Here is a 17,471-nt window from a genome sequence, read left to right as displayed (position 1 = left end):
GAACATTCTAAAGGCTGCAATTGTGACCTAGTCTTTATGAAACTTAGTCAGAATGTTTGTCTAGATAATCTCTAGGTCAGGTTTGAATCGTAATTATGTGGAGTCAAAATCTTTTTTTCACCCGGTCAAATTAAAGGAAAAACTTTTGAACATTCTAGAAGCCACAATTGTGACTAAGTCTTTATGAAACTTAGTCAGAATGTTTGTCCTGAAGATCTCTAGGTCAACTTCGAAACTGGGTCATGTGGTTCAAAAACTAGGTCAGTAGGCCAGATTATAGATAAAACTTGTGAACACTCTAGAGGCCACAATTTTGACCCAAACTTTATGAAACATGGTCAGAATGTTTGTCTTAGTGATGTCTATGTAATGTTTGAATCTGGGTTATATGGAGTCAAAAAAACTAGTTTTCCTAGTTAAATCAAAGGATAAGCTTGATAACACCCCAGAGGTTACGTTTATGACCCTTTCGGCATAAAACTTTGCCAAAACGATGACCTTGATGATCTTTAGCCTAAGTTTAATCTGGATTATTTAGGGTCAAAAGCAAGGTCGCCCGGTAAAATCAAAGAAAAACCTTGTACATGCAATAGAGGCTGCATTTTTCAACTGATGTGCATGGCACCTGGTCAGAATGTTTATCTGTATAAAGTCTTTGATTAATAATTATCTGGATCATTTGGGGTCAAAAACTAGGTAACCAGGCTGTTTAAAAATATCGGCTTGTTTTAACTTAAGGGCCTACACTTTATTCCATTTTCATAAAGCTTGATCAGAATATTTGTTTTCATGACTTCTTAGATTACTTTAAATCTGGGTCACATGTGTTCAAAAACTTGGTCACTAGATCAAATCAAAGGAAAAGCTTTTATATAATAGAGGCCACTTTTTGCTTCATGCCTCAATCCTTCCGAAACTTTGTCATAATAGTTGTTTCCATAAAATGGATATGTTTGAGTATGGGTCATGTAAGGTAAAAACTAGGTCACTAGGTCAAATCAAAGGAAATGCTTGTTTACACTCAAGAGGTAACGTTTATTTGTCCATTCTTAATGAAAATTGATCAGATTATTTGTCTCCATGAAATCATGAAATGTGTTACTCAGGTGAGCGACCTAGGGCCATCTTGACCCTCTTGTTATTTTTTTTTATACTTTAATTCATTTGTATTAATGAATTAGAGCTCATTTTCTTCTGTTTTAGATACTCACACGTTTGATAGATGGAATTATTTTAAGATTTCTTTCACTTTTAATTAAGTAGGTAGGTTACCTTTATATTTGAATGTGCGCATGTTCAACCGGAAGCTAACGTGACAATTTACGACGACGACAAATGTGTTGTACATCCATTCTTCTGAAAATATCATAAACCTGCCTCCGATCTGATGTTTTATGGTTATGTAATGCAGAAATAATGAATGTATTGCCACAGAAACGCTTCAAAACATTGTTGCCTTATATTACAATGTCATCCACTATAAATAAAGTCGTTACTTACATACTTACTTACTTACTTACTATTAACGTCATGGCGTTACGTGTCAGTTACCGCGATAAATTAATATCTTTTATTTTGAAAGTACGTAATTCTGTGCATTTTCTTTATTTGAACTATTTTTAAACAGCCATTATTTGCTGAAATACTTTTTATGAGTCTTTCGCTCTGAATAATGATCAAGATTTTGCTTCTTTTATGTAGTTATATTGAAATGTTATGCGAAATGTAAGAGAATGATGGTAACTGACGCTTTTCGGAATATAATTGGGTGAAAGGTTACTTATTACGGCTATTTTCAAATAAAAATATAGCAGTTTGATTTGTAATACATATTCTCCAGTTTCCGATGATAATCTGTAACTATTGTACCAAAACTAAGCTATAAATTGTTAAAATTTCAGTAGAAAATTTTGGTTTCTTGAATTAAATTGATGTTACAATGGAATCGAAGCCCATGACCTCTATATCTAAATGTAAAATTCAAAAGCGTTGACATATATTAAAGGAATACAGCTTCGGCTTTTTATTTGCATTTCAACAATATTCATGAGAATAATAGCAGCATGCACAGCGATTTTCCATAAAAATGTCAGACGAGGGGTACTGCTGTAAGTATTTTAAGCTGTGAAATTTGTTTAAATCAATGCAAATAACACGAAAATATTACTTACGTTAGAAATAAGATGTTTTAAAGCCAAATAAACATGAACTATAATTTCATTTACTATTTTTATAAGAAATTACGATAAAAAGTAAGATATAAGCTATTTTAAACATCTCTGTTGCCATGGTTACTTTAAACTTTAAAAAAATAGGGTACCATGTAAAATGCTTGATATTTAGCTAACTATATTACCCAAATATTTCATGTTGGTTATTAACAGAATGGCACAGAAGCCGTGGAAAAAGACCGTTTTCATACATAGTTGTTTAAAAGTGAGAGAAAATGCGTTACCATGGAAACACGAACACCGCGACATATACATTTGAGCTTATATTTAGAAAGCTAACGCGCATACTAGTAAACTTATGCAGACTTCTACGGATAACAATGAAACCAAAATACACTGAAAGGTGCTAAATATCCGTATGTTCCTTCATTTTCCAATATAAAATACCTTTGGACGGTCATGTACTTCAAACCTGGATAAAATTGTACTTGAAGGGACAAAGATAAACGGAATTGAGGTTGTAGCAGTTAAAACATTACCTTACACGAAATACAAAAAATGCTGCGGTTCAACTAATTTGAATTTACCCTGGTAACAAGGTAACCTACCTCCTCAATAATTTTAAGAAAAGATTTTCATTTTGAAAAAAAAAATCATATAATTTGGAAGCATACAGCTTAAATTTTTCCGAATAATGTGGCCACTATAGAAAACTGCACAGAAGATATTCTTTCTCTCTTTTCAGAGCTAATCAACAGAGTAGTGGATAGATGTTTGAAAGGTTTACTTGATGATATGGATTCAGTGTCAATGCTTGATATGGTTACTGATAATGAAATGTTTGATCATACATTCAGAAGAGACATTTTTATAAGTAAATGTACACTTATTTTCAGTGACGATTCTTTACTTTTAATAATGATCTGTTGTTTACTGTCTGTCAAAACTTCCTTCACTCTTCACATTATTAAAGTTTTTGTGGCTACATTCCATGAGCAGTCCACAAGAAACTTACGCATAATATACTCAGTCACTTATCTCAAAGCAGTTTGATAATAGGGGATACTGTTCTTATAGCATCAGATTAATGGCCATTGACTAAGTAAGAATTGCCATATTTCTTATTGTTAACACACTAAAAGCCACAGCTTTGGAAAAATGAATTATGAAATTTACACACTTAGAATGTATATGATCAAAAGATAATATAGTAAAACATTCAGTTTGTTAACTGATTTCAGTTTGTATACATAGTTGAGGCAACCTCCCTTGACAAAGTCTTCACAAATCTTACAGAAATGTGCATGCACACATTATGCGGCAATTTTGTTAATGGGCAAATACCTTTACCACGCATTTGATTGAACCATCACACAGACGTTTTGGATCATCGTGCGAGTTCACATATAAAGTCCCATAACTCTGCCTTTTATTATTACAAAAAATATTCCCTTCTTAGAAAATTTGGCAAAATGAATCTTTTCTTTAAACATCTCAGAAACCAATGAATGTATTTCATTGGGAATTTAAAACAGATAATAAGCATCACAAAGACAAGTTTATAAACAAACCATGTCTTATAAAACACGGCCCCAATTTTACGAAAAAACTTAATGAGTTAAGTCTGCTATTTTAAAATTGTCCTGTTGCTTAAGTTAGTGTTTTTAATGTCGATTTTTTTCTATAGCAGTGTATATATAGCTAAATTATACTATGGTTAGAATTATTTGTCTACAGTACTTGTTTTAGTCATGCAAAGTTGTTATTGCTATTGAAGAATAATATAACGAACTTAAGGTTAAGAAGTAGGCCTTGAGAAACAAAAATCAAACAACACCAAATCATAGAATGAAAGAGTTGTTTGACATAAAAGTTGTACAGCATGTAAAACATGTATATTACTTTACGACACAAGTGTCAGTGTACTGATATAAACATTGAATTCCGGAAAAGGACTGCCTAAATGGGCTCCACTTCCGGACAGTAAAACGCTTTTAAAAACTCACCAATTTCAAAGAACAGTTACACATATTCGTTTTAATGCATTTGTAATAGCGTGCGAGTGGTGCAATGCCGCATAAAGAAGGTGGAACACAGTTTTCAGCAATTGTTTATTTTTATTTCTTTACAAATGATATTCATTTTCAAAGGGAGACAACTTTTTCGGAATATTTTAAGTACAAATGGCATTTATTTTCAAAGGGAGACAACTTTTTCCGATTATTTTGAGTAATCGTCAAGAAAACGTTGTTTCCGTTTGAAAATGAATGACATTTGTAGAGAAATAAAGATAAACAATTGCTGAAAACTGTGTTCTACCTTGTAATGTGAAATTGTATAATATTGATTTGAAAATGAGTTCCTTTCTGCATTTTGGAAATGTACCAAACATAACATTTCCTTCAATGTTTCTAAAACCTTTTATGTGTGACTTGATTGAAAATGCTGACTCCCTTCTAGCTCAACTATTTTAATATTTAGCTTTTCCAGAGCAAGAAGTGCTCAGGGTGAGCTATTGTGACCGGTCATTGTCCGTCGTCCTGCATCGTCCGTCATCCGTCAACATTTGCCTTATTAACACTCTAGAGGTCACATCTGAGACCAAATCTTTATGAAACTTAGTCAGAATGTTTGTCTTCATTATTTCTAGGCCAAGTTTGAAACTGGGTTGCCCGGAATTAAAATCTAGGTCAGTAGGCAAGATTACTGGAAGATCTTTTTAATACGCTAGAGTTAACTGTTCTAGTTTGAGACTTATGAGAATTGGTCAGAATGTAAATGTTTGTCTTGGTAACCCTAGGTCAATTTCGAATCTGAGTCATTTGAAGTCAGAAACTAGGTCACCTCTAGATCAAGTTCGAATCTGACATGTGTGTTCAAAATAAGGTTACCTGGTCAAATCAAAGGAAAAGCTTGTTAATACTCAAGAGGCCACAGTTGTGGCCCTATCTTTATAAACTTAAAGAGATCCTACCTTCACGAAACTTGGTCAGAATGTTTATCTTGATTATCTCGAGGTCAAGTTTGAAACTGGGTTACGTGGAGTCAAACACTACGTCAGTAGGCTAGATCAAAGATATATCTTGTTAACACTCAAAAGCCCACGGTTGAGACTCAATGTTTATGAAACGTAGTCAGAATGTTTGTCTTGATAATGCCTATGTCAGTTTTGATAACTTCAAGGTCAAGTTCAAATCTTGGTCGTGTAGGGTCAAAAACTAGGTCCCCCGGTCAAATCAAAGGAAAACATTGTTAACACTCATGAGCCAACAATCGTGAACCAATCTTCATGAAACTTAATCAGAATGTTTGTTTTGATGATGTCTGGTTCAGTTTTGAAACATGGTCATAAAGGGTCAAAAACTAGGTCTGTAGGCCAGATCAAGTGAGTGATATAGGGCCATCATGGCCCTCTTGTTTTCGAAAAGTACAGCATTCGTTGTCACTCTTTTGTTAGTATTGGTGTCAATATCACGAAAGTTTGGCATGTAACCAGGTTTCTGTGAAACCACTACTTACGCTTTTAATCTTCAATATTCGGCACCATAAGATGACCTAACAGGACAAGTTATATAACTCTAGCTTAAATTTTGTATAAAAATTGTCCTTTAATTTAGAATTTGCATGTAATCAGGTTTCTCAAAAACTACTTATCATAACCGAATGCTTTCAAACTTCAAACCTGTTTTTGGCATAGTGAGACTACCATTACGTAATTCTAGCTTATTATACCTCTTTTTAACCATGTGTTTGAGGTTAAAGCTTTGCATGTTAGCTGGTTTCTCAAAAACTTAGCTTAGCCAAAATCTTTCAAACTTAATAAACTACATACAAGTGTTCAGCATTATGAGATGACCTTATGGCGAATAAAACAGATTGTACTATTGATTGCAATTTTTTTTTTTTTTTTTTTTTTTTTTTTTTTTTTGGGGGGGGGTCTTATTTTTAATTACTTCCCTTTGTTGTTTCTTTTTTTTTTACAACATGAATGATACATTAAATTTTTCTCTACCCTATAAGCGTTATTGTTTCTGAGTGTATTATTATTTCTGCGAAAAGTCTATATTTTGCGTCAAGATATTGGAATGAAAACTTGTTTTGATTTGCTGAAATTTTCAAGTCATTTTGGGCTGGTGTCAACAAAATTTTTGTATTGGGCTCAACACTGTTGTCCTGTGGACATTCTAGTACCCTGATGTTTTGTTTTAATGAGCTACCTATGTTAAATAAAGAGATTGTAATTATTAAGCAGACATTAATTCAAATGCTATAAGGTGCAGCAAATACTGTCAGAACCAGTTTTACTCAATAGTAAAGTGTTGCTATCATTGTATCTTTTTTTAGAAAATTTAGAAGGGATTTTATGAGGACATATCCGTAATGTTTTGTTCATTTGTCAGAAAAAGAAACCTTACCATGGCCCTTTGATACACTAATGGTTAATTTATATATTACCAAAATAAATAGAAACAAGAGGGTCAATATGACCCTAAATCACTCATCTGAGTAATATGAGCTACATGTTTTAAATGTAAAACCGATGCTAAAATCTAAAGAAAGTAGGTCAATAGGTCACATTCATGGTCACTGAAAGTCAATGTTAAGATCGGTGTGCAAAACTGTATGTCATTCAAATTTCAAGACTGTATCTAAAAACAAATCAAGAAAGTAGGTCAGTAGGTCAATATTTCCTATATAACTCATATACAAGTGACCCCCGGGTGAAGCCTCTTTTCACCTAAGTGGCATAATTTGAAACTCTTTGGTAAAGGCCCACTAGACAATGTAACAGACCAATAATCAAAAGCCTAAGCCTTGAAGATTCAGGGAAGAAGATTTTTTTCTATATAAGTCTATGTAAAACTTGGGCCTCCTGGATGGGGCCTCTTTTCACCTCAGGGGCATAATTTAAAAAATAAAATTGGTATAGGACCACTAGGCAATGTAACATACCAATAATCAAAAGCCTAAGCCTTAAAGTTGCAGGCAAGGAGATTTTTAACGTTTTTTATATATAAGTCTGTGTAAAACTTGGGACCCCCTTGGTGGCGCCTCTTTTCACCTCAGGTACATAATTTGAATACTTTTGGTAGATGACCACTAGGCAATGCAACAAAGCAAATATCACAAGCCTAGGCCTTGCAGTTTCAGACAAGAAGGTTTTAAAAGTTTCTTTTCTATATAAGGCTATGCCGGGCCTCCTTTCACCTCAGGGCATAATTTAAATAATCTTGGTAAAGGACCACTAAGCAGTGCAACATACCAAATGTCAAAAGCCTATATCTAGTAGGTTCAGACAAGAAGAGTTTTAAAGTTTTTTCCTCTATAAGTCCATGTTAAACTTGGGACACCCATTGTGGGGCCTCTTTTCTCCCCAGGGGCATAATTTGAACAATCTTGGTAGTGGACCTCGAGGCAATGCTACGTTCCAAATATCAAAGGCCTAGATCTTGTCGTTTCAGACAAGAATATCTTTAAAGTTTTTCTTATATAAGTCTATGTAAAACTTGGAACCCCAGGGCAGTAATAAAAAGTCTTCATAGAGGACCATTAGATGATGTCACATGAGAAATATCAAGGCCCTATGCCTTGCGGTTTTGGACAAGCAATTTTTTAAGGCTTTTCCTTCAGTTGCTATGGCAACCAAAGTTCTGCATGGATTTAAATTCTTTGAGTATGTTTGAAAGGGGCCACCCAAGGATCATTCCTGTGAAGTATGATGTAAATCTGTAAAATATGATGAAAATTCAAGCAAGAAAACAAATAAATATTTCTTTCTAGATGACCAAAATAGAGAAAAAATTTAATGTTAGAACTAATCATCCGCTGCACTCCTAAATTACTACTGTAACATTACAAAAGGTACAATAGCCAAACGCCTTAAATTACAGCGCCACAGTGCAATTTTCAAAGTATGCATATTAAATCAGGTATACTGAACTTGACCTTGACCTCACTAACCGCATATGCAATCCCAGCCTTTGTTTTCCTATAAGCTACTTATATGCCAACTTTAATTTTAATTCACCAATCTTAACTCAATCTATTGGACAGAAACTGTTTTTTTCCAATTTTAATAACAGTGACATTGACTTAAATGACCCCCAAAGTCAATGTCAACCTTGGTCTTACTAAAAGCTACCAAATGGTCAAACATTCCGCTTCAATATCACAACCCAAAACTAAAGTTAATTAAGGAAAACCAAATCTTGACATGGTCAATCCATCCATCCATTTAACCATCCAATCAACAACATCACTAATCTAATAACCAGGTTTTTGACTGGTTAAAAGAAGGCTATGGCTAGAATACGTAAATCTTATTCATAAAACATAGCTGCATTAGAGCTGAATTCTGTTATTTATACTTAACATTAGACATCTATCTAAACAAAATAATTATATTCATCTTCTTAGATATATCAATTGTGATCTAATTTCAAAACAAGAGGGGTCCTGGAGGCCCTGTATCTCTCACATAATCTAGGTCTCACCCACGATAACCTAGTATCTGATTTGACATAGATTTCATAGAAAAGGACATATCCGTAATGTTTTGTTCATTTGTCAGAAAAAGAAACCTTACCATGGCCCTTTGATACACTAATGGTTAATTTATATATTACCAAAATAAATAGAAACAAGAGGGTCAATATGACCCTAAATCACTCATCTGAGTAATATGAGCTACATGTTTTAAATGTAAAACCGATGCTAAAATCTAAAGAAAGTAGGTCAATAGGTCACATTCATGGTCACTGAAAGTCAATGTTAAGATCGGTGTGCAAAACTGTATGTCATTCAAATTTCAAGACTGTATCTAAAAACAAATCAAGAAAGTAGGTCAGTAGGTCAATATTTCCTATATAACTCATATACAAGTGACCCCCGGGTGAAGCCTCTTTTCACCTAAGTGGCATAATTTGAAACTCTTTGGTAAAGGCCCACTAGACAATGTAACAGACCAATAATCAAAAGCCTAAGCCTTGAAGATTCAGGGAAGAAGATTTTTTCTATATAAGTCTATGTAAAACTTGGGCCTCCTGGATGGGGCCTCTTTTCACCTCAGGGGCATAATTTAAAAAATAAAATTGGTATAGGACCACTAGGCAATGTAACATACCAATAATCAAAAGCCTAAGCCTTAAAGTTGCAGGCAAGGAGATTTTTAACGTTTTTTTATATATAAGTCTGTGTAAAACTTGGGACCCCCTTGGTGGCGCCTCTTTTCATCTCAGGTACATAATTTGAATACTTTTGGTAGATGACCACTAGGCAATGCAACAAAGCAAATATCACAAGCCTAGGCCTTGCAGTTTCAGACAAGAAGGTTTTAAAAGTTTCTTTTCTATATAAGGCTATGCCGGGCCTCCTTTCACCTCAGGGCATAATTTAAATAATCTTGGTAAAGAACCACTAAGCAGTGCAACATACCAAATGTCAAAAGCCTATATCTAGTAGGTTCAGACAAGAAGAGTTTTAAAGTTTTTTCCTCTATAAGTCCATGTTAAACTTGGGACACCCATTGTGGGGCCTCTTTTCTCCCCAGGGGCATAATTTGAACAATCTTGGTAGTGGACCTCGAGGCAATGCTACGTTCCAAATATCAAAGGCCTAGATCTTGTCGTTTCAGACAAGAATATCTTTAAAGTTTTTCTTATATAAGTCTATGTAAAACTTGGAACCCCAGGGCAGTAATAAAAAGTCTTCATAGAGGACCATTAGATGATGTCACATGAGAAATATCAAGGCTCTATGCCTTGCGGTTTTGGACAAGCAGTTTTTTAAGGCTTTTCCTTCAGTTGCTATGGCAACCAAAGTTCTGCATGGATTTAAATTCTTTGAGTATATTTGAAAGGGGCCACCCAAGGATCATTCCTGTGAAGTATGATGTAAATCTGTAAAATATGATGACAATTCAAGCAAGAAAACAAATAAATATTTCTTTCTAGATGACCAAAATAGAGAAAAAAGTTAATGTTGGAACTAATCATCCGCTGCACTCCTAAATTACTACTGTAACATTACAAAAGGTACAATAGCCAAACGCCTTAAATTACAGCGCCACAGTGCAATTTTCAAAGTATGCATATTAAATCAGGTATACTGAACTTGACCTTGACCTCACTAACCGCATATGCAATCCCAGCCTTTGTTTTCCTATAAGCTACTTATATGCCAACTTTAATTTTAATTCACCAATCTTAACTCAATCTATTGGACAGAAACTGTTTTTTTCCAATTTTAATAACAGTGACATTGACTTAAATGACCCCCAAAGTCAATGTCAACCTTGGTCTTACTAAAAGCTACCAAATGGTCAAACATTCCGCTTCAATATCACAACCCAAAACTAAAGTTAATTAAGGAAAACCAAATCTTGACATGGTCAATCCATCCATCCATTTAACCATCCAATCAACAACATCACTAATCTAATAACCAGGTTTTTGACTGGTTAAAAGAAGGCTATGGCTAGAATACGTTAATCTTATTCATAAAACATAGCTGCATTAGAGCTGAATTCTGTTATTTATACTTAACTTTAGACATCTATCTAAACAAAATAATTATATTCATCTTCTTAGATATATCAATTGTGATCTAATTTCAAAACAAGAGGGGTCCTGGAGGCCCTGTATCTCTCACATAACCTAGGTCTCACCCACGATAACCTAGTATCTGATTTGACATAGATTTCATAGAAAGATCATTATGACCAAGTTTAAAGTAAATCAGGCAGATTGGTAATCAAGTGTTTCAATGAACTGACCAGTGACGTAGTTTTTTATCAAAGAGACCCAGTTACAAATTTATTATAGATTTTAAACAGACAAACACCCTGACCAAGCCTCAAGGAGAGGGAGAAAAGTGGCCTCTTCAGTGTTCACAATGCTTTTCTATTATTTAGCTTAGTGACCATGCTAAGACTTGACCTTGTGACCGAGTTTTTGACCTAGAAAAATTAATTTCAAATGTTACCTAGATTTCATAAGGACATAAATTATTAGTAGAAGATGTGGCCTTTCAAGGGTTAACAAGTGTCCTCTACAAGTTAAGCTAAAACCTAGTTTTGATCACAGGTAAACCAAAGATCATTAGGAAATATGGCCACTAAAGTGTTAACAAGGTTTTTCAATGATTTGACCTTTAAGATCTCAAGTAAATGAATTTCAAACTTGACCTAGATCTGACAGAGACAAGCATTTTGACAACTGTTTATACAGAACAGTTAGATCTAGCCTTTTAAATTGTTAACAAGGTCTGTTAATGCTTTGATCTAGTGCCCTATTTCTTAATCACAAACAAAACATTTTCAAAAATCACTTTTTGTCATATAAACATACATTCTGACAACGTTTATGAAGAACAAGTAGAAAAGTGTGTCCCCCTAGAGTGTCAACATTTTTTTCTATGATCTTATCTAGTGATCTAGTTTTTGACTTCAGGTTATCCATTTTCAATATTTCTTTACATTTTATAGAGACCACAATTTTGACAAAGATTTGTGATGATCAAGTAAAAATCTGACCAAGGCTACTGTAAAATTGACCTAGTGACCTAATTTTAGACCTCAGGCAATCCAGTTTTGAATTTAATCTAGATTTATAAACATACACTCTGACAACGTTTTATGATGTCTAGAGCAGACAATGTGGTCTCTCCAATGTTAACAAGGCTTTTTAAAGATTTGACCTGGTGATCTAAATATTAACTTCAAAATAATCCTCGAAGTTATATAGAAAAAAATATCTGACAAACTTAAATGAGGATGAAGTAGTAAAATAAGCCTCCCAAGTGGTAGCAATGTTGTTCTATGTGACCTAGTTTTTGATCTCAGGTAAACCAATTTTTAACTTGGTGTTCATTCTATAGAAACAAACATTCTCATAAAGTTTTACGAAGATAAGTTAGGAAATATGACCTCTAAAGTGTTAAGATTGTTCTCTTATTTGTCCTACTGGCCTAGTAACTGAGTTTCAGTCTTGACCAAGATCTCATAGAGACAAACATTCTGGGAAAGAATTATAAAGATCAGTTAGACAATCTGGCCACTAAAGTATTAACAAGGTCTTTTATGATTTAACATTTCACCTTTTCTTCATAGAGACAAACATTCTGACAAAGTTTAATTAAAATCAGAGTATTAATATGGCTTTCTATGATTGATCAAAGTGATCCAATTTTTACCTCAGATAATCCAATTTTAAATGATTTGACCTGGTGACCTCAATTTTGATCTCAAAAATGCAATTTCGAAATTTAACTAGAACTCATAGAGATAAACATTTTGACAAAGTTTTATGAAGATGCAGGAAAAATGTTGCCTTTTTGAGTGTTAACTAGATTTTCTAATTAACTTACTTAATAACCTAGTTTTTGACATTAGATTACCCAGTTATAGACTATTTCATTATTCTTCCAAGATGTCATTAAGGGTAGCATTCTGACGAAGTAGCATTAAGATTGGATCAAGATTGTGACCTCTACAGTGTTGCCAGCCATACTTCTCATGACAAAGAACTCCAAGACCAACAATGACCACGGATACCTGTTTATCACAATAGCTCATCTTAAGCACTTTGTGCTCTGCTGAGCCAAAAAATGTCCCTTTCAAGACAATTTCAAGATCTTTATGATGAACTTTATATACAGTATCATGATCACAAAAAGAACTGCTACATGTTTATTTTCAAATTCTTTTCTCTTCATTATGAAATAGCAAAATTACAAATAATATCACTAGTTTTGAGGCAGAGAGTTTGTTGTAATTTTACACAGAAATAATTCAAATCACTAACATAATGCATTGAAATGACCCCTTAAGGATAGCCCTTTCTTTAAAGTGCAAAAGCCTAAGCCTAAAGCAAATGTCATATGCAATGGAATTTCTTGTCATTACTAGCAAATATCAAATGCAACAGAATCTGTTATCAAACAAAATGTGATATGTGCCTGTTTGCTTAATACTTAAATATTTTAAGTACAGTCAAAAATACATATTCACTTGGACATATCACAACTAGTATTATTACATTGATGTAACTGAGCAACTTACCGTTGTATTCATCACTATCCTTGAAAAGACTCTCAACATTTTGAATAAATGGTGGTGAAAACACACTTTCCAGTGAAACCGAAGTTCTTCGACATAAATTTGGTGAGTTTGACTTTCCTGAAATTTGTTTTTCTGATAATGATTTGGTCCTTAGTTTCCCTTCACTGTCTGCTTCAACATTGGTAAGCTCACTGGTAGTGTTTGCTTTTTCAGCACCATCATCACTAGTGCCAGCGCTCACACCTGAACAATCTTTAAGATCTTCAGCAGTATTTATTTTAATTGGCTGTGTACAGGTAGTATCATCAGTGTAGAACAACTCAGCTGCTTTTGGTACGTCAACAGTTTGCTGGTCTTCAAATCTGGTTGTTGATTTTGAATCTTCTCTATACTCACTTTCTGTGACTTCATTTTCAAGCAAATGTTTGTCCTCTCCATCTTTTACGTCTTTTCTGTTATACTGCAATTATCAAAGACAAACACTAGTTTTTTTATCGGGCATTATTACACTTAATATTTATTTGTATCATTGATAAAATAAGCTGCAATGATAAATAAAATGTACCAATATATCACTTAACATATTTCAATGCTTACTAACCAAGGATGCTTTTTATGTTACACTAAATTGAATTCCATCAGGTAGATTCAACGTAATCATTTAAAGGCGAAAAGGCTCTCTGCATCTAATGGATTATACTCTTTGTGTATGGAGGAAAGCCTTTTTAGATTTTTACATCCCCATTATTTAAAGATGCTCCAATGAAAATATGGTCAAACAACACCAAGTAATAAAGATAAAAAGATGTTTAGAAGTAAGGGGACAGAGATGGCACTAGTGTGGTTTACTAAGTTTCCCAGGTAACAATTCTGGTAGAGTGTAATCAAAGAAACATTTCTGTGATACAGAGGAAAAAAAACTAAGGCATCTATAACATGACCATTACAGTTTGGTGACCATGCTTTTTATGATTCAGAATAATCTGAACCATCCTGATAGAGGGTTACCAAAGGAACAACTTGAAAAATGTTTATAGTGGGTCCCCTAAGGAACTTTTCCTAAAATTATTTCAAATCAAGCAGTTTGTGACTAGTAGATTTCCGAATTTTACAATATATAGTGAAAAGTAACCATGCCCCTGAAAGCAGTACCTTTTGACAAATCAGAATAATTTTAAAGGTCATTTGTAGAGGGTTTCCAATGGAACTTATGACCAGCAGATTAAGCGGTAATGATGTTTAAATTTATATCTATCTTAAAGTCTAACAGCCCCTATGTAAAAATAAGCAGAACTGTCTGAATAACTTTTGAAGAAGACCATCGAGGGAACATCCTCGCTAGGTTTCATCAAAATCCATCAACATTTTTAAAAGGAGATGTCATTCGAATAAATAGAAGGACGCCAGATTGCGAGCGATCACAATAAGTCAACCTGAGCACACTGAGATCCGGTAAGCTAATATACATACACATTAAGAAACAACAGTTGTTAATTCTAGGTGTTTTTATCACAAAAACATATGTCTCTTTCACCCCCCCGCCCACATGTATAACTTTAGTTCTTGCGGCCATTTGTGCGGCGAAGCAGAGCGTGCCGTCGACATGCACAACTAGGCTTGCGAAAGCTAGACAAGATTTTTTATTGTTAGCTCTGGTGGCCTTTTTGTGCAGCATAGCAGAACGTGCCAGCAATATGTACAACAAGGGTTGGTACTGATTACAGCTGTGAAGTTTCGTCGAAATCCAGCCAGCAGTTTGACCTGTGAAAGCAGGACAATATTTTATATCTTTAGTTCTGGCGGCCATTTTGTGCAGAGAAGCGAATTACGTCGGCGATATGCAGAACTAGGCTTGGTACTGATTACTCCTGTGACGTTTCGTCAAAATCCAGCCAGCAGTTTGACCTGTTAAAGTGTGACCATTTTTTTCTTTAGCTCTGGCAGCCATTCTTTGCAGCAAAGCGGAATGTGTTGGCGATATGCATAACTAGGCTTGGTTCTGATCACCCCTGTGAATTTTCGTTGAAATCTGGCCAGCAGTTAAACCAGTTAAAGCCGAACAAGATTTTCTATTTTTAGCTCTTGTGGCCATTTTTTTGCAGCCAAGTGGACCGTGCCTGTAATATGCACAACTAGGAATTGTACTGATCACTCCTGTGAAGTTTTGTCGAAATCCGACCTGCAGTTTGACCTGTAAAGCCGCACAAACTTGATGCGGACGGCAAAGGCAAAAACAATATGTCTCCCCCACCTATAGGGAAGACATAATTATGATTCGAACTTCTCGTAGTTGAGATGGGCAGCTTGTCAATTTATTCAGTATTAGGGTGAGCAACGTTAGCTGACTTGCTGTAAGATTTAAAAGCCAATGCCAAAACATGAACATAATAAACATTTTCTTGAACTCACCGTCATTTTCACATTTTTGTTTTTACTTTTAGGGCTATCTTCACCAAGTGCTACCTGACTATTTCCACATTTTCTTTTAATGGCACGGCCTTGGTGAATATTTGTTGTTTTATTGACAATGATTGGCTGTGATGACTTTACAGCACCACTTGATAAATTCGGAGTAGAAACATCCTCAGGTTCTGATAAAGGTGCGCTCAACTGTTTGTTTGTATGTCCATCAATTCCAGTATTTACAGTACTTCCATGGAGGTGCCGTGGTGATGGAACGATTACATTTACCAGGGGTGGTGTTGGTTGTGGAACAATTATTTCAATAGGCTCTGAAAAAATAGAGCAATCAACAGCAATAGTTTCTGTACATAAAAACACAGTAAACAACTGTTTTGTTGAAAATTATATGTCTCCGCAAATGCACAGTAGTAACAGACAAGAAGTCAATAGGGGCAGGAGCAAACGTCAAAGAGACACAGATGGTTGGCTGCATATGAATCATCTACTTGATATGTCCCATCATCATAATAAGTTTCAACATTCTAGGCCAAGTGGTTTTCAAGCTATGAATTGGAAACGGTTTTCGATGTTCTAACCCCTGTGTCCTTGACCTAGAATCGAATGACCCCAAAATCAATACAGGTCATCTATTCTCCATTTTCAATCATCCTATGAAGTGTCAACATTCTGGGTCAAACGGTTCTCAAGTTATTGATCGGAAAGTGTTTACCATGCTAAGCCCCCTGTGACCTTGAGCTTCCAGAGTGACTCCAAAATCAAAAGGGGTGAATGAAAATGACTGTTAATTTTATATCCTTAATAAGACTTCCATCATGGCCCTAGATCGTTACATGAACTTCACTGCTCAAAGAGGTTTAACACATATATTAACTAACAACACCTACTAGCAGACACATTTTTACAGATCAAATATTTTGCAAACATCTATTAAGGTGGCTCCATACCTTAGACCAAAAAAGTAAAAATTTAACGTATATTAATGAAATTTGGTCTGAATGTAGATTGAAGACTATATTTTTCGGAAATGCAGATATACATTGCACAGTTCCTGTCTAATGTGTTCTGTGTAGCGCCAGGGCTCGAACCCGGGACCTCTAGATTACTAAGCAAGTGGCCTACCGACTGAGCTAACCGGCTATCTGACACATTCCGACATAAGAATTGTAAATATCAAAAGTCAAGGCTACAGGTAGATTTGCTAAATTTTGTAAATTAAGCTCTGATTGGCTAGCGAAAGGGTCGCCAGAACGAGGCTATGAATAGGTCGTTCTCAGATCCTATGCGTAGCGTAATAGGAGATGTACTTTAGTCAGATTGATATACATCATAAACACAGCTAGATATAAATGCCTTTAAAGTACATGTACCTATTTTATTAAAAAACGTATCTGCGCCTAATGCGAAACTGACCACTGCCACTAAAGGCTGTTTGTATCATTATTCATAAGTACGCACGCACGCACGCACGCACGCACGCACGCACATCCAAATGTCATACATTTTCACTTTTTTGTTTCTTACTTCTCCATCCTTGATGATTAATTGCCATTTGGCTTGGTCAGTTAAGTACCCGCTAAGCGCAAATGTTCACATATTTTGACTGCATAATTTTGTTTTACATGTCAGAGTTAATTTTTCATTCTTTTTAAATTTTATACCACAAGCGCTATCAATTTGAAATAAATCATAACTTCTATAAATTCCATAGTCATGATACAAGAGAGGTTTTGCTTTCAATATTGTTCCAAAGTTTCATATACGCGTGAGTGTATCCTTGTAAACTTCCGATGAGTGCACTGCTAAATTGTTGGAAACTT

The 17,471-nt window shown here is 34.7% G+C and overlaps 1 protein-coding gene across 1 annotated transcript in view; it reads right to left on the bottom strand.

Moving 5' to 3' along the window:
- The window catches only part of LOC123552740 (uncharacterized), a gene marked incomplete at its 5' end in the record, with an annotated part of 50,568 nt that overhangs the window by 9,430 nt on the left and 23,667 nt on the right, over positions 1 to 17,471 (bottom strand). The window contains 2 exons of the mRNA XM_053535021.1: positions 13,231 to 13,690; positions 15,640 to 15,962. Coding sequence (XP_053390996.1) covers positions 13,231 to 13,690; positions 15,640 to 15,962 — 783 coding nt within the window. The remainder of the gene's footprint in view (positions 1 to 13,230; positions 13,691 to 15,639; positions 15,963 to 17,471) is intronic.

Source organism: Mercenaria mercenaria, unplaced genomic scaffold (genome assembly GCF_021730395.1).
Source record: "Mercenaria mercenaria strain notata unplaced genomic scaffold, MADL_Memer_1 contig_4374, whole genome shotgun sequence".
Taxonomy (NCBI): domain Eukaryota; kingdom Metazoa; phylum Mollusca; class Bivalvia; order Venerida; family Veneridae; genus Mercenaria; species Mercenaria mercenaria.
The sequence above is the reverse complement of the archived record's forward strand: the minus strand, read 5'-3'. Positions and strand labels throughout refer to the sequence as shown.